Raw genomic sequence first — 27560 nt, 5'->3', positions numbered from 1 at the left:
ACTTAAAGAAGCATCTTTGCTTACAAATCTACCAAATGCAGCCTCTTCTAATTTTTTGTCTGCAACATGTCTCTTGTCAAGATCAGAATGTGTGTTGTATGCTATGTCATGGTCTCTACAAGCAGCATCTAGGGGATTAACACCAGGATCTCCTCTGTTTAATCTATGATCTAGTTTTGTGCCTGGACCACAATACTGATAGCCTGGAATGTGTAGTTCAAATGGCAGCTTGTTTATGATATCATTAACCAACCCCCGACCCTCAGAAATATTCCAAAATTTAGGTGGTAGAGTATTAATAATTTTTATAAGATATCCAATCCCCTTAGTGTCATTCACTATAAAATTAAACAATTTGGTGCTTATCATGTCCATAATTCCAACCTTTTCATTGTAAAAATTGTGGTTGCCAGCATTTTCCTCCCCAGCTATCACCAGCAACCTATCTACAAGTTTCCTGACATCATCAACCCACGCAAATTCTTTAGGCAGGGTGTTGTATTGTTTGATTCCACTACCTGTCTTGATACCTTGTGACCATATGGGTTTGATTAAGTTGTTGTATTTTGCTCCACTGCTAGACTTGACTCTTTTTTGTGTGGGATCATTGTTCTGGTATAGAGCATCTGATTTTATTAATATTTCTTTGTAATGCTCATAATCTTGATCTGTATAGCTGCCAGGCCTTTTCCTAGTCATCAATTCCCATAATCCAGGTGTTCCAGGATACTTAACAAAAGCGCCTTTTTCTCCAAGATGAGATTCTGAATATACAATCAGATCATCTCCCATAAATGTTACTCTGAAATTGCCAATTCTATGTATGATGCTACCATCACGCTCTGTGTCAGCATATAAGCCAAAGACCTCATCTTTGTTGTCTTTAGGTGTGCTTAAATATTTTTGAGCAAGAAGACCCAATTCAATAGGATCCAGAGTAGCTTCAATTCTTCGAGGAGCAACAGGACTAGGTGTATGAATACTGGAAAGTGGGGTGATTGGATAATCTAATATGTTCCTAGCAGCTACAGGTACAAGCTCTGTGATTAAATTTTGATTTTGCTCTGTAACAGTTTTGATATTTTTACCTAATTCACTAATAGCATCAATAATAGGCTGTTCTGTTTGCTTGTGTTTTTCATAGATTCCTCGGTTCTCTGATTTCCATCCCTTAAATCTTTTTACAAGATAATCTCTTAATTTAAGATCATCAATGATTAGCCTTTTCATGGTTATTTATATATGTTTCAATGTCTAGAAAATTGTTGATTTTATTTCTATATTTGCCACTATTGGGTTTTCTTGTCATATCAATTGTGACAAACCCATAACTGTCCTGGTTCCAGCACCTACTGCAAAACTTGGAAAAATCATTGTAGCTCAAGTCCCCACCTACATATTCATCATGTATGTGTTTGAGGTTGGTATGATCTTGATGAAACACACATATAAAATTGCTGTTGTCTCGGATCAGCTGCTTCGGTATTTTTGAAAAAGTCTGTGCCAGGTAGAAGCAATCAATGTTTTTGTGTCGGCCCTGTGTAAAAAAATTTCTAACCTTGTTTTGATTATCCAGTATAATGTCATCAAACACAACAACAGAATTATCGAGACATTCATGGAGTGGCTTAACATCTGATTCAAAAGTGGCTATATCCAGTCCGTCATATAGCTTCATCAGCTGCTGATATTTTAATTGTTCCAAGCTCTTAGAGAAGACATACAAGTGCCTGTTTTTCCAGTCTAACCTGTTGGGTGCCAATAAAAAATTATCAATCATTAGTGTAGTTTTACCACAAGCCGATGGCCCAACAATAAGACACCTAATATTATCAGGCAGCAACTTGCCATTTCTCTTAATCTGCTGTTCAGGTTCTGGCAGCCTCTTTATAACATCCCAGGTGTTCATATTATCACTTTGTTTGCCTCGATCCAGTCTGTTCTGGGAGACCTAGTCATTTGACAAGTATCTTGTTGCCTTTTCTGCGGATGATTTTCTCTATGAGATATGTGTCAGGCTGTTTAGTTTTGCTGAGTTCTTCTTCATAGAACCTGCCTTTGAGAATTTCTCCTCGGTGGTCTTTTATTATATATGTGTTAAGGGTCCCAGGTTTAATTTGAACCACTGTAAATAATTCAGTGCTCCAGTTTCTTGTAAAGCCTCTTTTGAATAAGTGCTTATATTTGCTGATTCTTACTTGATCACCCACCTTGTACTTGGTTTTTCTTGTTGTTGGCTGGTATCTAGGATAATAAACAGTTCTGATCAATTTTTGCTCATCAGATGAAGTTACCTCAGAGGGTTTCATGTTGATTGTAGAATGGACCGAGTTGTTATATTTATGTAGAAGTTCTGGAAGAATATTAAGCCATTTATAATTACCTTGAAGTGTGAATTGTTTATACATATGATTTTTTAGGGTTTTGTTGAATCTCTCTACAATTGAGGCTTTGAGATCACTGTAACTCGAGTAATGTTGTATTGCCTGGCTTTTAATAAATTGTTGGAACACAGAATTATAGAATTCTTTGCCATTATCTGTTTGCAAATAGCGCGGTGATCTTCCACTCTGATTGATGATTGTCCTGAAGGCTTCTGTAACACATTTTCCAGTCTTGGATTTGAGCGGCACAGCCAAGGCAAACTTTGAAAATGTGTCTATGACAGTGAGTAGATACTTGTAGCCCTTGTTGATTTTGTCAAAGTTTTTCAGCTGTCCACTTGCCATTTCCACCAAGTCACACTGCCATAAATCATCTATGCCTTTTGTGACTACTGGCAGTCTCTTATAATTATGTCTGGCTTGTCTGTGTAATTCATCAACAATAATTTGTCTAGACATAATATGTAAACAAGAATATTGCAACTATAGGGTGTTCAGCAGCTGATACTACAGGATTTTCTAAATACAGTTTGTCTCCAATTTGTATATTAAATTCCAGAGAGCCATCATCTTCAGCATAAGATGTTTCTAATGTATTGGGATCTGTAAAATCCTCTAACTCTACACTGGTGATTTTTGGTTTGTTGTCAGCATTTGTTATTGATAAGGTAGGGTAGTGGTGTGCCTGTGGTTGTAACCAATATTTGATCTTGATTGGTCTCAGTGTGCCCCCAACAAAAAACTGGTAATAAAATTGTGCAGGGGACAGCATATATATTTTGCCACCTGGTGTAAATGGTGAATCATATTCTTTGTTGGGGATACTGTACAATTCAAGAATTACTGTATGTTTAGGATTCTCGATTATGCCTGTTATTTCTTTTTCTGCTGTAAGGAATCTACTTGTTACAGATTCAAGATGCTCATTGATAGTCCTAACAACATCATCATGGCCTGGCTTGATTTTTATGTCCACAACAAGTTTCTTGTATTGTTGCACAATCTCTTGAAGCTGGATGGCAAAAACAGACAGAGCATTTGCTTGATTGGATTCCATGGTCCCTAACTGTTGCTTGATATTAGCTACAATTTGCTGTAAATTTTCGACAACTGCCAATTTTGAATTTTGAGCAGTAAGATCATGGACTTGTCTTCTGATATCCTCAAACAGGGCATGCAGTTCATTAATATGTTGATTAGTTGGTAGAGTGGCTACTGTCTGAGTAAGTTGTTTGATCTCTGTCTGAATATTCTTGATATCTTCTGATTTCAATATGCGATTCACAGCTCTCTTAATATTTTTAAGTTCCTGTGATGTAGGCAGATTTGATACAGTATTTTGCAAAGATTCAAGTGCCAATTTCACATTGTTTAATTCAGAAGCATCAGCCACATTTTGCATAGCATCTTGGAGCAGGGCTATATCTGCCTGAGAGGGTGTTGATTGTTGTAAAATTTCAAGCTTTGTTTGGATATCATCGATCAAGTGATGAAAATGAGATAGCTCAGATTCAGTGTTGAGGTTTTCAAGTTTTGTGATCTGTTGCTGGACACTGGCAAGGGTGTCTACAATATCGGGCAAGCGGGATTCTAGAGATTCTTGTATATTTGTCAAATCACTTTGCACTGCTGCTATTGTACCCTCAAGATGGGTTATGGTACTTTGAATTTTTCCAAAATCTTCATATGTTTCAAGTTGCAGCTTAATGTTGGCAACACTCCGAGTTATTGCACTCAAAGCATCAGAAGATGGCAAGTTGTTCATAAAATTTTCAAGTGTCTCAATTTTTTCTTTAACCTCGGCTATGGCATTGTTCAGAGGATCCAGATTTGGTATCTCCAGTGATTGAATCTGTTCCTTTAGAGTGGAAATCACTAGATCAAAATCATCTTGTGATTTTATGCTTTTGACAATTGTTTGGAGCTGTGCCTGGACATTATTAATCTGCTCTTCCAATTGTTGTTTCAATTGCTCAGAGTTGGTGGCCTGGGTCTTAAATTTGGCTTGAAGAGCTGCTACAGCTTCTTCTAAACTTTGAAAATTATCCAAAGTGGCCAAATCAGTATATTTCTGAAGCAATAATTTGAGTTCAGAATCAATTTTAAGCAGAGGGTCCATGCATTGTGATTGCAAATTTGTAATTTCTAGTTGAAGACTGGCATTCAGTGTGGTTTGTAAAGCTTGTAAATCACTTCTTAATTTCTTGACTCTGACATCAAGCATCAGAATCTCATCACTGTGATCTTCATGTCTTGTATGGTCAAATATATCATTAGGCATTTTTGTTTTAGTGGTTATTTATTATTGAATATCTAATTCTTAATTCTATATAAAAAGGTATAAGCTTGTCATAGGATCCAGGGACCTCAATATATAAGCAGTCACCAGCAGAAACAGTATATACAGTGCCAGAAATCATGTTTGAGTGCTTAATTCTATAAATATTTTTCCCTATTGAAATCTTGACATTACCTCTGGGGTTGTAATAAATTGTAATTGACCACCTACAGGTAATTGGTAATGATTTAAATTATTGTTAAATATGTACAATGTTTTACCTGTTTCATCATCAACATCTGTAAGTATGCTGTTCAGATGAATGATTAACAAAGCACTTAGTTTAGATATTATATCAGAAGAGGGTTGTGTTGTTGGCAGGTCCATAATAGCCTGTTTTTTGAACCCAAATAAGTTCATAGGCATGTTTATTTATTTCAAATCATGCTCTGTGATTGGGCATTGATTGCCATTTTTCAAATCACAATGACCCCATAGTAGAATATGTATGCCACATGACAAAATGCATCTCTTATCATCATGTGGGTCCAGAGCCACTTTTCTTACAATATTGCTAGTCAACAAGTGATCCACACTCTGAATTCTGGATTCTGATGTTCTGATTGTGCTACATGATTTGAGGCAATTTTTGTAATCTTCAAATTCAAGCTCTTTGTCAACAGTTAGTCTGCCAATGCCCTTGGCCTTTTTGGCAACAGCACCACTACATGTTTCAAAGCTGTACATCTTGGCCCTTAACCCAGCAAATGCCACAATAACATCACCAAGTGTCTCATGTTTTAACTTGCCAGGCATCTTTTTGTTGTGGTGTTGAATCTCTGTATGTTCACTGGTATCAAAGTATTTAAACAATTCAGGCTGGGACATATCTTAATAAACATCTTCTGTCTGAATATCAAGAACAAAACTATCTGTGTCCATGTACATCAGTTTTACACGATCCTTATAAAAAGGCTTCAACACATCATAATACAATTTTAACATCTGTAATTTGGCCAATTCCAATATCACAGCCCCTACATAAATAGGCTTATCAAACTTAATCTTTGTTTTTTTCATATTAAAAAGTGCCATATGCTCATCATAAATTCTTCTGTAATTGAAGTTGGGCTTTGCTATCAATTTTTTGCTCCGGCTGGGGTCAGTAATTATTTTAACATCAATATGTTTTCTGACATTTTCTATTGTTTTGCCATACACAGAATTGACCATCAATTTAAACAAGGTCTTATCAAATTGGCTCATTGCAGATGTTCGAAGCTCTGTGTTTGTATCAATATATGGCTTCAACCATCTTGAGTGCCTGAACCTCAAAACTTTGCCAACTTTGCTCACTTGAACACCATGATTCATTAGGAACTGGAGGTTCTTGTAATATATGACATAACCCTGTTTTGGTTCCAGTGTCATCATCAGTTTCTTCTGTTTAGAGCCAGGTGAGCACTCAACCTCAGGAATTGGGGGCAGATCAGAAAATTTCTTGTGTAAATCATCAGGAATTGTCAGATCAACCTCTAAGAACAGGCCATAGTCACTATCATCAAAATCCTTAAGATCTTCAATATTGAAATCTTCAACCCACTCAAGCCCTGCATATGGCAGTTTATCCATCATAGCATAACCATAGAGGCTGTTTGCATCCACATAAAGTATATAATTTGATGGCAGTGCTGGATCATAATCAGGAATATATTTGTTATTTGCTCTGGCATATCTCTGAGAGCATTGCACCATGCCCCCTCTTATACATTGCTCCATAAACAGATACATGTCCTGATCCTGGATCAGATCCAATTGCATTTTAGTGTTCAAAAACATTGCAGACCATGCTAGGCCTGGCGCACTGTAAAAATACATTGGATCCAGCTTATAATTTTGCATGGAAGATTTTCTGAATGCCTGCAGTATATCAGCTAAGAGGGTCACATCAAGTTTTAAATATGCCTTGTGATAATCACCAAATGCCTTGCATTTTAAATTGTTCCACATCAACTGGGCATTATTTACAAATCCACCACTTGCTAACTGTTGTTTATGCACACCACTTCCCACAAAAAGTGTACAAAAGAAATTACAAGAATCAACTGAGAAACTTGAAACTATTGTTTTTACATTCACTGGATTAACCATCTCCCAAGAACAGGATAAATGCTTTTCGACGTTAATGAACTTATTAATTTATGAAGTTATGAACTACCCATTATTTGGTTAAATCTATTCCACTCTTTAGAATATATATTATTACACTCTGCAAGATTTTTAAAAAAGAGAGATTTTCTTAGAGATTTTGACCTCCAAACTTCGAATCTGCAATTACTTTAGCTGTATCACCAAAGGATTTTCTGTAATACGGAAATTAATGTGACTTACACTATGAAATTCGCCTATATAGGCTAAGCCTTTCAAGCAAAATGCTGTGATGAGTCTCTTGTCATTATCACCTGGAAATTTGTAATGTAGAAGCAAATTTTATAAATAATTGAATTTGATGTAAACCATGTATTTCAGAAGTGTTATTTGAGACTAGATGTTTCATAAAATCTGAAATGTACATCATGGAACTACACAGATTGATTGATTGATCTGGTGTTTTAAGTCCACTTTATGTACAGTAAGGTTAATCGAGACTGGACCTACAGTTTAAAGTGGGATCCGAACCACTATGTGCTACCACCGGGTATCGAACCCAGGACCCCTTGATTGCAAGGCGACGACGCTTAGTGGGCATTAAGATTTGCCGGAAACGCATCATCCCGAACCTACGAGTGGAAAATTCCATGTGCCCTTCCCAAGGTAGTCCGCCCATGTACCGCACCGCCATGCGCCGAACAGCGGAACATTTTCCACTCTCGGCTACAGCCAAGACCATCTTGAGGTTCAGGCCACAGCGCTCAGTCAAGACGTCATCATCTGGAGGCGATCGTCTTAACGCTGTAAACTCCTTGTCGTAATTTTACCGTAGATAATTAGCCTAAGGTATATTTATTTCTCTTATGAAGTTAAATTTTGACATTTACCCTCCCGACGAATATAGTTAGAAGAAAAATTTATAATATTCAATATTTACACCAAAATTTTCATTCAGTAAGTCACTATGGCCACCACAAAAATTCCTACCATAGCACAAAGGAAGAGTTGAAAACCGTTAGAAACTTCCTGGCGGAAAAATTTAAACATTGTATATCTTTGAAAAATATTATCGGGAATATTGATCAGCTACAGTAAAACTCGTAACCGCTTTTGTATGAACTTTTGTATGTAAAATCAATTGATTAAATAAAACAAAAAACATGTTAGGTTGACCGTAAACTTTTCAAGTTACCTAATCAATTAAATTGTAACGACCCTGCGTTGTCGCCACATTTAACAACCCTGCGAGGTCGCAATATTATATTTTGTTAAGAAGGTATGGATGAAGAATGCATGCTAAATGTTTAAATGTGTTAACGGATCCACCTCTACGGTTATTAGTTTCGCTTATTATTATTTGACCCTACGTGGTCGCTGTATTCTGTAAATGTTAACGGGTCCACCTCTACGTTTATTAACTTCGCTCATTATTAGACCCTGCGTGGTCGTTGTATTTGGTAAATGTTATCATTTATTGTCATTTATACTGTTCAATTTGTTGAAGAGTCCTGCGAGGCTCATTATTAATTATATTGTCTGAATGCACACAGTTTTACTTTATATTGACACGTGCAACTAGTGATTTTCACACTAGTGTTTTCTTAATGTTACTTCTTGGATGTTTCTCAGTACGAAGTTTGCAATATGTAAAAAAATGAGTTAGCAACGCGTACTTGTAGTTACTATTTTCACCACCCATGCGCCACCGCGAGTATAAAGCCAGCGCAGCGAGGCCCGGACTTCAGTTGGCTTTCAGGTCGGCTCCCGATAAGATCTCTCTTACCAACGGACCTGGAAGAAGGATAACTCCGCTCTTGCGAGAGTCCAAGCATCCTAAGGAAGGAAGGAAGGAAGTTGCACTCCGCTCTTGCGAGAGACCAAGCACCCAAGAGAAGTTGTCCTCCGCCTGCGGGCGAGAGAAGCCGCACTCCGCCTTCCAGCGAGAGAGGTTGAACTCTGCCTTTGGCAAGAGAACCCACTCCACTTTCGAGTGAGAGATACCTCACTCCGCTTATTGGCGAGAGAGAACAACTCCACTTTAGAGTGAGAGGACCCGCTCCGCTTACTGCGAGAGGTTTCCTTCCCCTATCAACCTGCGGCACCCCGCCAGGGTAGTGTGGCGTTGGGTTTCCAGACAACCTACGGCGACCAGGCCCTAAATAAAATTAGGTCCCCATACTCCCCATTGGCGCCTCACTGTGAGGAATGAATTGGATGTTCCCTGCTCCCCCCCTTATCTCTTCGAGTATAAAGGTGGTACAGGTAAATGCACGTGAATGGTAAGGGTAAAGGTAAAGACACGTGAGTAAATGTGCTAACGGACATCTTTGTGATACGATTATAATAAACTGTTACATATATATATATATATAAACCTGGTTTAGTCTTTCTTTACACCCAGCAAGCCCTGAGATATTTCTGAGTCTTTGTACTACGACTGAATCAGTTAGCACATATGGGTAAACTTTTGCCGACCACCCAACTGCAGTGTTTAGCGTGTTGAATTTGAATGTACAACATATCTTCCATTAGCCTCCGATTAACATAAAGAAGCATAAAGCGGGATAAAATAAGAATAAATGTACACATGTATCAACGTTGCCCCGTTGTATAGCTTTCATTCATTAAGCAAATTTTGAAACTGAAAATTTGTGTAAATAATATGAATAATTTATCGAATGCTTGCATAAAATTTATACTAACAAATTGCTTTGGTAGATGTAATATTAACCAACGTTTGTAATTCAGGGTAAATTAATTGATATTTCTAAAAAAAAAATTGACATGTTGTCCACATTTACGAGTACGAAATGAAATGTTTACATCATGAACTATTACTCTTATTTATTTTTTAGTATAAAACATTTGTTACTTAACTTGTATATTTTCGTAGTGACTGAATCACATGGAATTGCCCTAAAAATTTCTCATTTTTAACAACATCTTGAAGAAATGTGAACGTTACTCTTACCTTTTTCATTGTAATTGCCTCTGCAATTGAGTACCCAAGACTTATACACCATACCTCTTCCACATTTAAGCATATTTACACGTCATGTAAACTCGATTACAGTTCTTAAATTTGCATTACAATTCCATATTCACTAAAAAGGTCCAACATTGATTCCGAAGAAGCAAATCAAACATGGCGGCTATCTCGCCTCCAGTTGATGACGCTTAGTCACGTGACCGGAGCAAGCCATGAGGCTTTCAGATTGAGAAGGTAATGCTACAGCTGGGCAGAGCATGACGTTTGCCGGAGCTAAACGAAGAGACACGGAATTACACGAGAGGGCATTTGGAGGCGCGGCCAACGGAAATGTTCCACCTTAGAGACCTGCAGACATCTGGCGTGGAAATTCCACGTTTCGGGACCGCGCGTTTCGCTGTAGTACGCCATTTGATTTCTGTTGCCGCGTTTATCCACATTTCCCTGCGTCTTAGTGGGCGATATGCTTTAAGCCTTAGTCGACGCGAGTACACGAATCACAGGCAGAAACGCCGAAGTAAGGAAGCAAATAGAAGATGGAGTGCCGTGGGAATATTTGATGTTTTGAAGGTGAATGGTGTTAAATGAATAACTATAATATAAATTAATTGCATTACAGATTTATTCGGGTGTGCGTGCGACTGCGTAAAGCCGCTACTGCTTTAATATACAATAAAATCAACAGAAATTTACCATGATGACAACAATACAAAATTTGAAATTTTGGCCGATTCAGCCCATGGCTACATATTTAATTTCTATGTAATGGAATAGTGTAAATTGACATGTAAGAAGGTACTCATGATTAAAGCTGCAATATCAGGAGATGTGAACTATTAACAAATTAATAAACAAATCCATGTGTGGGAGTGCACTTTGATTGTATACTGTGGTATTTTGCTTATCATATTATTCGTCAATAACATAATTTACTTCATTAGAGGTTTATGCACTGCGAATTATAATAAATCTATCTGTACTCATAATGAAGCTTAAATTTAGTTCTGTAGGTACTCATTAGGAATAAAGTATACACAACAATAGCAGTTTCAAAATACAGCTCAAATTCAGTCCTTACGACGAGACACAATGGTGATTGTGATGTACAGAGTTGACTGACATTGACCTATATAAAATGTAAAACCGTACCAATCTTTTAGATGCTGTTTCGTAGCTGCTTCTTTTAGTTGTGTCCTAATCAAATATCTGTTGCATTCTGTCAATACGGATGAAATCCGTATATTTATATTTTGAAGAACATACTAGTTAGAACACAAATATTTAGGCAAACATGACTGTCATTTCCATACGTTTTAGTACAAAAATGCATTAATAGATAAATAAATGTAAATCATAACTATCCTAAAATCTATATTTAGCGATGCACAAAATGATGAATACTGAATTACAAAGCACATTGTATAATAAACATAGGATTTTACAATAAAGTGCATAACACGATACACAATAAGATAGAAAAGAAGCTGTTTATATCAATGTATACTATTGTCAAGTAGGAAAACTTGATTGCTTCTCTTGTAGATTGACCGGTACATTACAATAACCATTCCACAAGACGTGGGCTAGACTTGTATACAATTGCCTATATTTATGATTAAAATATGTTTGACTTGAATTTCCCCTCATCTTAACGTAGTGTTTATCGACTGCTTATTTCTTTATTAATTTCTCTACTCTTTTCAGAATTTCTATACATCAACTACAAGGAAAAGAACCTTCCATCTAAGGCTGTGTCGAAAAGGTACAAAGTACAGTCTTGATGGAAGTGACGTCACCTAGTGCATTTCGAAAGGGCCAAGCAAACGAGCCTACAAGACCAGAGAACGCAGTGCACAAGCGTTGAACACTTGCGATCTGTGCTTGCTTTTCACTTGTTAAAAAAATGGACGTCGCAAGTCAACCAGCTGCTAGTTGTAGTTCTTCCATTGTGTGGAAATGTAAGTAGGCTATAACAAGTTTTTCATATCTGCATTGTTTCTTTCTTCTGTAGTAAGAAGTGTTTAAAAGTGAGAAAACAATTTTTTTCCGCAATCGTAAACCATGTTGCGGAATGTGTGAAAATTAACTTGGAAGTGCAAATTTCTTTCATATTTCTATAATTAATAACGTGCTGTGTTATATGTATAAACTTACGCCGAGTCATGTGTGTTGTTCACGGGAAACGAGAGGTGGTGGGTGTCTCATCTCGTGCAAGTTGGTGCCGTTTTTTCACATCATCGCATGCAAAAAATTTAATCGCTAATGTTGTAATATCTGGGAACAAGCTCATTTATGTCACGTGGTGATAACTTGAGCCATTTGTACATATACAATGATATTTGGTGATCTTAATGTAACGAAAGCACATCCAGTCGATGTTTGATGATTTTAGTTTCGAAACAACTCTTGTTGCATTCCTCACTTGTGTTAGGCGCTGCAGTCGAAGTGCAGTTCGAAAGCTTTCCGCTTCCAGGCTTCAAGACCACACTGCGAGTATGCTCTCGAAGTATGCTCGCTTCAAGTATGGTATTGCAGCTTTCGGACACAGCCTATGGCCGCGTCCGAATCGGCAACAGATGTCACCTAGAGCACCGTTCCATCCGGGGACTCAGCCAACCTCCGTTGTCCGAATCCGCGGCAGACGTGGAGTCGGAGGGGAGAGCTGAGAGGAGCGACAGATGCACGCTTGAACTCACTGTGACCCTGCGCTTGGCAGCCATATTCCAACTTTCACTTTGTACAGACAACGTTTACTGATTAGACGATGTAAAACTCAGTGATACTTTAACATTTTATCGATAATACTGAATATAGAAAAATTGTAAATGATGAAATGGCACGTTACATTTTTAATATGAGTAGTAAATAAGTGGAAATCATTGTGATGTTTGTTTGGCGTCTGCCTTCTGCTTCCGTGCGGTGCGCCTGCGCCCCAGAGCGCGGTGGGTGAAGTTCGGGCTGACACCTGGCGGGAAAAGTGACAACCGTACTAAAAGGGGACATGTAGATTCGGACGACTTGGACGTGACTTCGACGGCACGCGAGAGCAACGGGAGAGAACGGGACGGAGCGCTTGCCAATCCGGACACGGCCTGAAGCGTTCGCGCATCTTCCCTGCCGTTATCGGTGTTCGGGGCAGTGTTGCCAGGTCAGACTTGAAAAAATCGGGAGATTGTTCCTTGGGAAACCAAAAGATCTGCTAAAAAATCTGATGATCTAATAGTAGCGGAAGAACTATGTTCTCTGGGGGGCATAGGCGTGCGCATTGGGGGGCAAGGGGACTATTGCCCCCTAAACTTGGACGTCCGCAGATTTTTCCCAGGGAGGGGGAAGGAAGGTATTTTTATCAGGGGGGTAAATGAGGCATATAAACCGTAATAGTGTTGGCCCCTCAAAACACTCTACTGTTTGGGTGTTTCAAAGTGAGCCGAAACCAACAAAAGTTGTTCGTTCGAGGAGAGCTGCCAGGCAAATGATTGCTTGTTTCTTCGGTTGTACCGGACATGTGGCAACAATAGCTTTATAAGATCGAAGGACTGTAAATGCTGAGTGGTATACAACAATTTGTTTGCCAGAGGTCATTAATGAATTGCGAAAAACAAACCCAAATCGTTGCATTATTCTTCACCACGACAACGCCAGATCCCACTCAGCACACCAAACTGTTGATTTTTTTGTCCAGTAAAAATGTCGAATTAATGACTCATTGTCCGTACTCACCTGATTTATCACCTAATGACTTTTTTTGTTCCCACACATGAAAAATAAGATGCGTGGTGAGCGATTTGTGTCGCCTGAAACAGCTGTTCATGCATTCCGAACAGCGATTTCTGAGGTATCAGCTTCAGAGTGGAAAAAAATGCTTTCAAAATTGGTTTGAGCGTATGCAAAAGTGTATCGATTTTAAGGGTGAATACCGTATCAATCCCTAAGATTATATGTTTATTTTATAAAACCTCTCTAAATGCTTCACGTTGACCAGGGCATTCACTTGTTTTTCTCAGTTGTCTCAGCCTCTGAGGCATGTAAACAATGCACAGTGTTGTGCTATGCAAACCTCCTGAGCTATTCACGAAACAGGTAGTTTCTTCTGCCTATGGAGTCAGCGGTTTGCATAGTGGCAATTAAAAACACTATTCGGCATGGAGGAAGAGCTCGATGGCCTAGGGATATAGAGAGGAGACAAGCTGAGAGGTGAGGGACTTTGGATTGGAGTTGAGAAGGGAGAAGAGGTTAGGAGAGCAGTGGGGCAGAAGTGAGACGACGCTCTGGTCAACCAATAGAGAAGCCAACAGAGGACTTCGTATATTTTATTCATCAGATAGACAGGTAACTATCCTAACACCCAGCCATGATTCAGGTTCAAAGGTTCACAAAACCCAACGAGTGACCATTGTCTTTTCTGCAGTTTAGTTCCTTAATCTTATTTGTACCTTTCGTATTGCCAAGCGTTAACTCGTCATGCCAATGACGAATGCTCTCATCAGAGGATGAATGATGAATAACTTACATCACCCAGCAATTAATTGCAAGTGACTGGTTCTGATCCCATCATTCTTTAGAATGATACGTGGTGGAGATGCTGGGCAATACGAAAGGTACAAATAAGATTAAGGAACTAAACTGCAGAAAAGCAATAAAGCCATTCCCAGAATTTCACATGTCTTTTTTCATATTGATTGCAGAAACTTTTCCAGCAGCCCTCGTATATAGTTGTGGATATACGGCGTTATACGTAGTATACCCTCTTGTTAATCGTACTCAATGGCGTATAACTTCTCCTACAATGCGTGTCCATTCTACTTTAGTTTCATTTGTATTTATATATGTAAATAAGTTCAAAAGCACCCACTTCAAATAAATTTTGGGTGGGGACAAGGTTAGCGCGAACCATGTTTTATGTCAATACATGTAACCCATGGCGCAACAGCCGTAAGGGCAAGAGTCTGTCTACTGAATGCCGGCCTCACCTGCTGAGGTAGGAGATCATCCAACCAGTCACGGGGTGACGTGTGGTAAGCACGACAAACCCCCAGTTGTTCATGACCGGGTTACATTACTCATTCGTAGCTCCCAATTTCCTCACGATGATGGGTGTCCATACACTGGCCGAAATCTCAGGTCAAAAGTTGTTACGCTTCCCCCAGGAGATATGTATGCAAATATATAACCCTCTACGTGAATTTTTTGAGGGCAGAAATTAGAAAACAGAAAGTTCCGCTCTTGCAAAATGGGGTGAAGGAATAAAAAGTTGAAATTTCTCGCTCCTCTAGCACGTAAACGGCACATCCTAAAAGAAAAATACATAGAACATATTTGTAGAGAATTTTATGTAAATTAATTTTTGTCATAACCTATTTTGCTGTAAAATGCTTTTCAAGCGAAATATTTGCAAACAAACTAATTCTGGGCGCCATTTTTCAAAGATTGCGGCCAAAGCCGGGGTTGTTAAGAACACTTTTACGAAGATCATAAAATTTGTTCCAGCTTTCCCGGATTTGTTTATCCTTATTGGACCCCATTGTTGACTTGCCAAAATTGTAGGAGTTTGACAAAACATGACTTGAGATTTCAAGGTATAACGAGTAAGCCTCATGCAAAAATTTCAACAATGATTTTGTTCCTCTTTCCACAATTGGCGGCGGAATGTTAACACTCTTATTGTTAAACGTTACAAACGTGACTGACTGTTTTTTCAAGTTTTAATTGTTGTTGTAAGTAGCAACAATATTAAAGTTATAAATAGCATACAAACTAGTAATTCACACAATTAATATCAACAAGATAATATGCAATAACATAGTGTATTACAGCTTATAGAATACTTCTGCAACCTTTATGTTTCAATGCAATTATTAAAACGAGCGTCTCATAATTTTCTTTAAACGCATCTGTATATATTATGCGGATTTAATTTGATGTAGTTTTTATCTTCAAACAATTTACATTCAGTTTGTTAGTTTTTAATACCATTGCGGGGACACAATCTTGGAGGCGAAGAGCATTGTATTAGAGTCCCTATGCGCAATGATGCTTACAAACGGACGGTTTGCCATGAAAGTCACTGGTTGAGATGTATTGTATCCTAAAGTGTAGCCTTCAGCTGTTGGAAAGAAAAATCAACATTACACAATGCATTAAATATATTTAGCAAAATGCGTACTTGGTATTACACAGAGAGTTTCAAATGTCCACAGAACATCAATTTTCATCGCCGGGATTTTTGCATTATGAATGCTTGCTTTTCCATTGATATATTTTTCGTTACTTTTGTCTCGTTACATTTCATTCAATATAGGAAAATCTAGAAATTAATCAATGATTCAAATCGGATTGACTTGATTCATTAATTGATTTGTTCTTTTAAGTCCACCTTATGTACAGTAAGGCTAATCGGGACTAGACCTACAGTTTAAAGTGGGATCCGAACCACTTGTGCCTCCACCGGGGGAAATCGGATTGACGTTTTACGAGAATCTCAACTTTAGGGGAGGACACATTTTTAGAAATTCAGTCAGAATTCGCAGTTTTGTGAGATTGGCATCACGCTCATCCTGTGGGTTATGAGATCATATGAGCAATTGAAGTAATTTCGAAATAGCGATTTTATGAGTGAAGTGAAAGCCCCTGAAAGGACATTTCTGTAAGAATTATCGGTTGCACCTGGCTACCTTGATTTGAATCTCTATGTGCCATTGTAGATGCACCCTACTTCAAATAACAATAACGACAACGACGACAAAGACAATAATAATAATAATAATAATAATAATACTGGTATTACAGGGCTCACCAAGTGTTGCCAGACGCAGAAAATTCCACACCCAAAATTAAAATTTGGGAGCTAACCAATGTTTATTTCGAGTAGATCTTCTATTTTTTATCGTTGTGAGAACAAAAAAAAAAGTGGTTTCTTTTAAGTTTTGCAAGCGATCGCTCATTTTGAAATTATATAAATAAAGAATGGGTGGTAGGATCGTGATGACATTTTAGAAAGGTTTTAAAGACAATTATTAATTTTCAAATTTTTTTAACTTTCTCAAAAAATAGTTCTTATCAATTTTGTGAAAATGTTTTCTTAGGATTGGGCATTTTTACAAATAGGATCTTGGTCTTGTTTTGAAGCTCTTTGCATCTGTTTTTAAAATCCATTATCATTGTCAATTCACATTGCGAAACCGATTTTATACAGATTTTTATTCAGCGGAGTAAAGCTCTGCGTGGAACGTCGCAACACCCCACGTATTGACTCGCAGTGGCAGTTTCCACGATTCAACGAACATCACTGTGTTATCACAAATAACAGAAAACTTAAAAAGTTGCTTTTAAAGGGATTAAGTCTAACCTGATACAGCGGCAGCCTTTGTCCCCATTTCGTCAACTTCAATAATGGCCTTCTGGATTACGTAGGAGACGTAGAGAGGGTCTTCACTGATTCCTCTCAAATTGGCGCTCTGTTGTGAGAAGACGTCCACGATGCCCAGCTGAAATCATTTCGAGAAACCAACAGACAATGTAAGTACATTGTAGTGCATGAACATAGAGGGATGAATGATTTAAACAAGAAACTATTACCAAAACAACAAGTAGTACCATGTAAAATTCTATTCCACAGTAAAAATTTGAGTGGATAAATTCTGGTCAAAGACTTCCAGCAAAGCAGTGTAAAGATAATCGTAATTGTTTCTAAAATATTAGTTGATAAAAAGAGTTTACGGTAATTAATGTAATTCAAAATTGAAGATTTTAAGAAATGTGTGTCAACGTCAAACATCTCACAAGTTGGTTTGTGTCCTAACAAACATGTGTCCCTGTTTGACGTCATTCAAATGTTGTAACAAACATGTTTCCCCTTTTGATGTCATTCCTGTGTCCTAACAAACATGTTGCCTCCTTTGATGTAATTCGTGTGTCTTAACAAAAATGTTTCCCTTTTTCACGTCATTTGCATGTCGTAACAAACATCTTTCCCTTTTTAATGCCATTCAAATGTTGTAACAAACATGTTTTTTTGGCTTTTGACTGTTCATTCGTGTGTTGTAACAAACATTTTTCATCTTTTTACTGTACCAATTTACAGTCAAAAGGGTAAACATGTTTGTTAAGACATTTGAATCGCATCAAAAAGGGAAACATGTTTGTTACGACATACAATGAAAATGAAAATTGCATCATCAAAATACTTAATTTCTACAAGTAAATTGTGTTTACTTACCTCCTTCAGTGTGGCTTCAAAGTCCAGGAAGCTCTCGAACTTGAATTTAGGAACGAACACGTCAACTTTAGTCTTGCGCATCTGTTTTATGATCTCCTCAACAGATGTCACCTTTGAAAGTACTTCATTCACATTGGAGCTTTCATAGGGAAGAAGGATTAGCATGTAGAATAGGTCTTTCTATAAAAAGAATTGATAGAGTTATTTTATTAGTAAACAAAGGGAAAAGCCGGAAAATCTATGAGCGCAAGAAAATAACATCACATTTGTTATCTTACATAAAAGTCACAGATATAAGACTTCATATAATAAGAAGTAGAGCAGCAGAAGGAAAAGAAATGTACGTAGGGTAGCTAGAAGCAATTCTAGACTAGGATTCTGCTTGAAAATACTCACCGTTCACAGCGGTGGCCAATCATGGGTCTTCCGAAAAGAACAATTGTATTCAGGCCCGTACCCGCGGGGTCAAGGGGGCCATGAGACCATTAATAGATTTACACCATTATAAAAACATAACAATAAGAGTATGAAAATTTAATTATCATTTTTTAAATAAAAAGCAATAATTAAATAATACCTAATACTCATTAAAAACATTTCACGTATCTCCTAATTTCTTGATATTTTGAACCAGTCGTTAAAGGAATTAATTTGCTACTTTATAAATGTAACAAATTAATTTGTTTATATATGTTTATAAATATATATAAATAAATAAATAAACTTAATAATTGACACATATTTCATGACACACACACACAAGGTTTCCGGGCTTACCCCCCCACCCCCCCGAAAGAAATCCTGGGTACGGCCTGATTGTATTAATCATAACACAGTACCAATCATGGTGCCGTATATAAAACCCAAGCAGGATTTTTGGGATCGAATCTAGGCTGTGCCAGCCTAAAGCAACTCGCCTCTAGAGAGGTACCTTTTATATGTCAGGGGACTCGCCCCTGTGAAATAATGAGAACACGAACGACATTCAATATTTAACGCTTCTATTGACTGGACAGGACGGGGTCATGATAACAATAAAAAGGATGTTCGTTTACCTGTAGATTCCTGTAGAGATGATCGTCTGCGCTGATTTGGTAGATAAGGCACGGCCCTGAAATGAGACGTCTTTAGGGAGCGCAACTCCCCGCTTCTAACTCTAGCGTAACACCGATATTCAATCAATAACTTGAAGACAACTCGAACTTTACGACTACAACTGCGGTGAGATCTGTTATCGTGATCTATTTAAAGGCGATTCAAATTTCCGATCGTTAAAGCCGTTGAGGCAGTTCCATCTTGTCGTTAAACGTACTTTTTTGCATAAAGCTGACTTTATTTTATTTCATATGATTTTCTGTCGATTCCCGTGTCGGCGGAGTTTAAAGATCCAGCGAAGGGCGCCGGTGTGATATGCTTGTAAGAAGTTACTTCCCACGCTTCAGCCGCACCCGTTGGCGAAGTGGTTTGACTATCGAGCTATGACGCCAGGGGTCACGGATTCGAATCACGCCTTTGGCATAGAGAACGCAAAGAAGCGCGGGAGAGCATCCTTCTTACCCAGGAAGAAATTCAGGAGAAATTGAGATCGCACGGAATCAAAATCTAATCTCCTAGAGAATAAAATACTTCAACAAAGAGGTCACTACGAGGAAGAGATACTATCCAGACTCTCCTAAGAAATCACATTCAAATCACAAAGAGAAAAAGAAGCTCGTTCGGGAAGAAATGACACGAAGTCGATACCGTTGACACCTTCGAATAGGTTCCAGCCCTTTGATGGAGGAAACAAACTGCAACAGCCAAGATATTGTGAATAAAAACACACAACATCAAGAATAGGTACAACTTACCACCAGGATAGCCAAGGCAGGAAAAGAATAGGGTAGATTGGGGCGAATAGAGCCATCAGATGAATAGGGCCACTCACAACATAAATCAATCTAACATTTTATAGAAGTGAGGAGGCGAAACCGGCGCCACCTCGTGTGTCGACTGTGAGTCTGTACAAGTTTATTGTGCAGTTGGATTCCGTAAACGTTGGATGCTGATTGTGTTGGGCAGCAGTTTTCATCAACAATCGAAGGTAAGTGTTATGAAATATGGCCTATTGTTAATATTTCTGTCATATATTCATTCTTGTTAGGCGTTGTTGTTTTGTTGAAAGTTTAGAAATTTTAATTTTCTTAGCTTCAACAAAGACCGAGACAACTTGTCATAAATTCTTTCTTTATCGGAAATGAACCAAAGCAGGGTTGCCAACTCATTTTTCTACATATTAGCAATCAGGGTGAATAGGCCCACTTTTCTGATTAAAATGTGAAATGTATGTAAATGGCCTGACGTTGATAAATAAAAGTAATGTTCTTTTTTCTCGTTCTTTTTTATTTCAGATGGTGAAATATAATCGTAAAACACAGCAGAAATGGAGTGAAGATGACGTAAGGAAAGCAGAACAGGCAGTGAGAACAGGAATGTTTACTTGCGGACGTTGTCTCAACAATCCAGGAACATAAGAAAAGGAATGTTCCAAAAATTAGCACTTATGAAATGCATGTATTTCTTTTTTTTATATTATATAACATTATAAAATTTTTGAAATGCAAAATTTGATGTGGACTATGTACTAGACATATGGTTCATTATATTTCTGTAAAAAAAAATCCTACATTATAACATTCAATACAGCAGTTCTAGGTGATTTTCTTGAAAGTGGCCCTATTCGCCTCAATCTACCCTATGCAGTGGTTAGGGAAGTAAAGGACAGGCTGTGGATGTGGCACGTTACCTGCCTGCTCCTAAGAGCAGCTGTTGGACCTTCGTAACCAGCAAAAGTTGACCATGCTACGGATACACCGCAGAAAGGTGGTAGTTAGGAAGCTCCAAATAGACATCGCTCATATCAAGATAGCACTTGAAGAGCACTTTGACGTCGAAAATGTGCAGCAGATATCGAGATGAGATGGGATGACCAACGCCCCAATCCCACTCGCAATGTATTTGGTGGACCTTAGAAAGGCAGGATGCACCTACATATCGGCACGTGAGAACCAGAACGTAAATCCAATTTTATCAGACTTACAGGAGAAAGGGAATAATGTATTCTTTGGAATATGTCTGACTCTTAAAAAGAACCAGTAAATTGATTGATTGAGTTGGTGTTTTAGGTCCACTTTATGTATACTAAGGCTAATCGGGACTGGACCTACAGTTTAAAGTGGGATCCGTACAACTACGTGCCTCCACCGGTTATCGCACTCGGGACCCCTTGATTACAAAGCGACGAGGCTACCACTGCGCCATGAGGTAGTAAATCGAGCTCCTCAAAAAAGTTTTTTTAAACAAAACTGAAAAAACTTATATTTCGATTTACGTTTCTCTGGTTTTCATACGACGATATATGACCAAGACTACCTGCTGAGATAGATCAATGCCGATCACCTAGAGTACTACAATGCTACAAATGACTTCGCACCGGACCGTCTCAGAAGCATCAGGCACAGAACACTCTGAGAAGAAAGATAGGAAAGCACCAGCCATGTACTGCAATCGCGATGAGTAAGATACCTGGTATCCAGAACAAGAAGACAGGCAAAACAACGCCGAAAAACAACAAGAGCAGAGATTAGTTATCACTAGAGCTCGGATAATTATGCATTTTGCATATTGCATATAGTGGGGGGGGGGGGCAAATGGTAATAAATTTGCCTTCCGTGGGATTTTTGTGGTACAATAATGGGAGTTAGCTTTTCTGAAAGGTATTGGCCCAAGGAAAACGAATATGGATGTTGCCAGTCCCAAAAATTGTGCAGGGGGGTGGAGGTGGGGATTCAAAATGGCCGACAACTCGTTTAACCGAAACAGCAATATCTTCATCATTTATACGACTACAACAGATTTTCAAAGCTTTAAATACTTCTTGATGCAGTTTATACAATTACTAAAATATTGCGAATTATATAAATGAACCTGTTAGCCTCTTACGGATTGCTTAATATAGCTCTTCTGGTTTCCGTTGAAGGGTTACTTTCTGTTACAGAGTATAAAAAATATTTTGGAATGAAACAAAATATTCATTGTGTAGCTTTCATTATTTATTTTATTTAATTATGCCATCATCATAAATTTTAGATACAAGAACAGAAAAACTCCATGGCATCATCATATTGATGTATTTGTTTGTTACCGAAAACACAATGAAATGAATTAAATATTATAATAATCTGTTGCAGAAGATCATTACTACAAAGTGTTTGAAAACAGGAGGTCATCCAAATAAAAATAATGTAAAATAATAATTACACTTATTAATCAGTTTTACTGTCTTCATCTGAACTACTATCCCCATTCCGGTTAAAACAGTTATTTACATCATCGCCGGGGTCCACACATTCACACATGTCAGTGCATGGAAAGCCATGACGTCTGCATTTACATACAAGTGTTGAACATCTACTCTTTTTGCATGAACATTTCACTAGTTCCAGAATGGCCTGTGGGTCAGGTTGCATCGTGTTCATCTGGGGTACAAATGTACCGTTTTGTCTTTCCCATCCATAACAAGCATCTGGCTGTGGAATCTTCGGAATTCCCACTTCTTAGTGTTCATTATAGACTTACGAAGATAACTAGCAGCATCATACAAACTCCTCATAATCAAGCCCAAATCTTCATCATTCTGTGATGTCATAGCAATATCTCATGCATACTTCATACTAACAATTTCAGGTTGATTTCTTTGTGATGGACGGTGAAATTCAATATCTGTAACATTTTTCTGCAGCAATTTCTTAATCTCTTTCCTTCTTATAGATGGATAACCGACATTATTCATAACACGAATGTCTTCATAAGTGGTTTGCACATCAGCCATACTCAAGGAACCAGTCTTTAAACACTCTTGAATCATACAGATTAATTCAATCTCTGATGCAGCTTCAGGGGCTGTAGAGATATTGGGTGCACTGATATCAGGACATCGTAGTACATGTCACATTATTTGCTCAGCACGGCAAATGGTATCTATTCTCGATAGCGTGATCATCTTCAGGGTTGATTGCTGTATTGAGCTTTATCTGGAGGGCTTCATTTCCACTTTTAGCAATAGCATCACTCAGGCTTTTTTGAGCATGATCAACCGACAGCTTCCTGAGCGAATTTGCACGTGTCTGACCACCATTACAGAAGAAGCATTCATCTTTGTTGAATGGAATGCAATGCGAACGTGTTAGTCTTGGCGTGCTGCTTTCCGTCACAGTTGGTGTTTGCTGATTTTGGCTTTCATAGCGCTTTTTCATACGCTCCAATTTTCCCTTGTGAGTGACATCATGATAACGACTTCGGTGCCATGATGCCCTGTTGTCTGCCAGCTTGGCAGCAGTCATTCCACGTAGACGAATATTAGATGATATATACTTCACGTTTTCGTATTCAGCATTCTCTTGCACACTTTGTAAAACCTTTTCATGTGTGGTGGGGTTTGTGATTAGTCCTTCGGTTAATTTCTGTTGACATATTATACACAGTGCATAGCTGATTTCCATGTTTAACCTCGTTTCTGGTTCACTGAAATCCATCTGAAAAAGAACGTTTTTTTGTATTTAATTATGCATAACATGAGCTTGTTAAAGCTTTTTTAAAATAAATATGTAGCTTTACCGCTAGTTTTTACACAATTCCCATTATTCCTAATAATCATAATTGTATAAACTGTATCAAGAAGTATTTAAAGCTTTGAAAATTTGTTGTAGTCGTATAAATGATGAAGATATTGCTGTTTCGGTGAAACGAGTTGTCGGCCATTTTGAATCCCCACCCCCACCCCCTGCACAATTTTTGGGACTGGCAACATCCATATTCGTTTTCCTTGTGCCAATACCTTTCAGAAAAACTAACTCCCATTATTGCACCACAAAAATCCCACGGGAAACTACATGCTCCCCCACTAATATACAAATGCATATTTAAGGATTTTTAACTAAAAATTCATATTTCATATGCAGGTGTATATTTGTATGAAAATAATTTGATGTTGTGCATATTTTTGTACCCACAACCAACACCGAGCATATACTGTATTTACTTTTCTTCTCCTCGCTTGTCTTCTTTTGTTTATCTTTTCTCTGTCTTTGTTCTTTCAACAACTTCAAACAAGTTACAACTTCAATAAAGCATCAAAATTATAGAATACGTTAAAGAGGCCCTCGTCCAGGTTGAAGATCCTGTGTATGTACAGAAATTGGATGCAGTATTGAAAAAGAACAGTGGGTATGCAACAATTGGGAAAGTTTGCAAAATTCTGCATAGAAATGGACAACTTGTGGATGATCTGGAACTTGATGTGTCTGACTTTGTTGCCCTAAAATACAGTCCACTTGTATCTTGCGAAGTGGAACGTGTGTTTTCTGAATATAAGACTATTCTAGCTGAAAACAAAAGGAGTTGAAATTTCAAAAATTTGAGACATCATGTTGTTATCAAATGCAAACATGATCTTGATCTGTAGTGTATTGTGTTTCATTTTAACGCAGAACCATATTAATTGAAAAAATATGTATAGCGAATGAACATTCAGAATAATGCATATTCATTGCCTGGCATGTAATCTTTCATAGTTTGTAATATACAACATTTATAAATTAAATAGGTTTTTAAAGTGCATATTTTACACTTTTTAGTGAATATTTTGCTTTTTTTTTTAGTGCATAACTATCCGAGCTCTAGTTATCACTGACACCAGTCAACACAAACGTGCAGCAACGCTCCTCCGAAATATCAAACTAAAGTTGACGAGCTGTATCTTTGCGGGTGAACTCTGCCCAAGCCCGGCTGCGCAGTAGCAAAGGGGAGGAGCTACCGGCTGCGCGTCATTATCCTTGCGTTCTGTCCTTGCTGTCGACCACCCAAAGGGCGAGTAGGTGGCAACTACATAAACGTATCTCTCTCACACACTGCGCGGAGTAGCCAAGGTCACCCGCAAAGATACAGCTCGTCAACTCTAGGTTGTCCACAGCTATCGAGATTGTGGGCGTTATCCGAACTGTCTCTAACCGTAAAGCACCAGGATTGGACGTAATAAGACCGGATCAACTCCAGACGCCCACGAAAGCTCGCTCTGGTGTTCCTAGTAAAACTATTCAATGACGTCCTGAGAACATACTTTTCGGACCAGCCGGAGATTTGAAACATCTGCTCAATCCCTGAAGCCAGGGGAAAATCTACGAAACCTGAAGAGCTACAAACCCATCAATCCTCGAGAGGATCCTGATACGGCGACTTCGGCAACATGTTGAGGAACAACGACTACTAACTGCCTTCCATGTTGGCTTCGGAAGTTCTCATAGTACGAATACGCAGCTAGCCAGCAGTGTTGCCAAACCTGATTGCATAAAAGAGCTAAATTTCACCTTAAAGGGAGCTAAAGTTGACTTTCAAGGAGCTAGATTTAGGAACGCTGGATGAAGTGCCTCCTAGTCGTCAAGAGGGTGGGGGATGCTGTTATTACCATTACCTTTAAAGTGATGACAATTAATTCTTAGTTTTCACCGTCTAGATTTGGCGGCATCAGCCATCTCAATAATCCACTGAAATCGAAAATAAAGAATCCCCGGATAACAATATTGTCATCTTCATCTCAGTCACTGCACTATATAAAAGTAGCTGGGGAGGTAAGAGGGGGTGGGGGCGATGCAGCCAATATAACAATATCATGTCACGTGCAAAATTTCATATACTCATGGCAAAACTTGGTCTATGTGTGCTGGAGCCAGTGATTGCATCATAGTGGGGGCGGGTGCCACGGTTCACAGCCAAATGAGTGCACGAAAGAGCCAGATCTGGCTCCAAAGGAGCTAAGTTGGCAACAGTGCTAGCCAGAGTTGTAGACGATTTCACGACGACCACGAGCAAAGAGAAACTTACGGTGGAAGTTTTCCTTGACAAAGAGAGTACCTTCCGCCTGTGACCGATTACTTTGGGTCACGTATAACAACGTACACGTAGGACGAAAGGGTGTTTTGTTTCGATAAGAGTTTGGTGTCGAGGAACAGAAATTGTGCGTGGAAAGAGTGTTTGGTTTCAGGGAGCGAGTTTAGTTACATATGCTGAGCCTTGATCGTAACAAAGCAAAACAACTAGGACAGTGGATTCCATAGTGTCGAAATAGTTGTAGCCAAGCTGGCAGGAGACTGAATGCCATTGGAGATTGGAGAACATTGTACGGCGTGATTGTGTTAGGACCCCAAGTCTTAGAGTTGTAATGAGGTGAATGACGAAAAAAGGACAAAAACAGTTCAGTGCGGGAAATAGAAAGCTTAACGTGGACTTCCTCGGTTAGCTACGGCTTCCTCGGTTGGCTGTAGTCCCATCAGACGCCGCGTTGCGATATTTCAGCGGTTGAACAAAGTTTATCCGGGGGTCGTGAAATTACTTTTGAATACTTTAGACGGTATCGTAAATCACTAGTAAAAGTACGCTTCCGACGAATGGTTATTGGAAGTGATTTCTACTGCTATAATACCACACCATACTCTCCGAGACAGGAAGAAGGAAACAGCTCAGCGTAAGAAGAAAAGTAGATATTGGTTAGTGAAAGACCATCAATTATAGTGTAAAATCTATAGTGATGTAGTGATTATTGGATACGAAGATTAATTTTCAAATATAAGGTAAAAAATAGTAGTTATTTGTAGCTTATTTCCTTCTTTGTCATTCTTATTACGTGTTCACTACTTAACTAACTAAAGACTTGCGAGTAACTGGTCGGTCGCAAGCCGAATCCGGTCAATACATTCAAAGCAACAGTAAAGTGTCACATCTAAATTAGAAAATAATGTAACCAAAAACTAAAAGAAAGAAGACGGACGTACACCGAATCTAAATGAAGGACCTCATCAGGAAACTCTTTATGTCCCCGATTCCTGGCTGCTACATACACCTACATGAATCTTGCAAGATCCTTATGTATGAGGGACGGACAAATACAAAAGCTGACGATGTTCTCCTCGTCAGAGGTATTAAATCAAATTCTGATCACTAAGATCAGAATGGAGAGAGATACATTTCTGAATTCATTTGCTCACTTATTAACTTTCATAATTATTTCATATACGAGCATATTCTTAATTATTTTAATTGGCTACATACAACATTTTTTTCACTCCTTCTATAATTTTTATACTCTCACTTTATATATTTTGCATTTACTATAATATGTATAATCGCTCTTCTCCGCTTTAAGTTTCTATAATGAACTCTGCTCTTCTTTATATGGCGTGCTGCCATCTGTCGTCGCTCTCGGGAAACATTTCTTCCTTGCGTTTTTCATTGTGTCGTCGGAACTGGCACGTGACAATCTTCGTGGCATCGTTTCGAGTGGGCACGACGTGTACAGGACCAGTCCAAGCATAAGTTTCTCAGGGGTTGATGCTTGAACCGATTCCTCTGCGCACTCTACACACCAGGTACTCCGGGGCGCCAACCTGTTTCTAACTTACTATACCCTGACCCAGCTAACTGTGGAGCAGGGCCGCGCATAGCGAAAGAGGA

The 27560-nt window shown here is 38.5% G+C and overlaps 1 protein-coding gene across 1 annotated transcript in view; it reads right to left on the bottom strand.

Moving 5' to 3' along the window:
* Positions 1–15557: 15557 nt before the first annotated feature.
* Positions 15558–27560, bottom strand: part of LOC145990429 (serpin B6-like) — a 29491-nt gene continuing 17488 nt past the window's right edge. Inside the window, exons 4-6 of the mRNA XM_083126122.1 lie at positions 18018–18197; positions 17148–17286; positions 15558–15905 (exon numbers count right to left, since the gene is read on the bottom strand). Of these exons, the coding sequence (XP_082982248.1) occupies positions 15766–15905; positions 17148–17286; positions 18018–18197 (459 nt within the window). The 3' untranslated portion in view covers positions 15558–15765. The remainder of the gene's footprint in view (positions 15906–17147; positions 17287–18017; positions 18198–27560) is intronic.

Source organism: Lepisma saccharinum, chromosome 7 (genome assembly GCF_977018435.1).
Source record: "Lepisma saccharinum chromosome 7, izLepSacc3.1, whole genome shotgun sequence".
NCBI lineage: Eukaryota > Metazoa > Arthropoda > Insecta > Zygentoma > Lepismatidae > Lepisma > Lepisma saccharinum.
The sequence above is the reverse complement of the archived record's forward strand: the minus strand, read 5'-3'. Positions and strand labels throughout refer to the sequence as shown.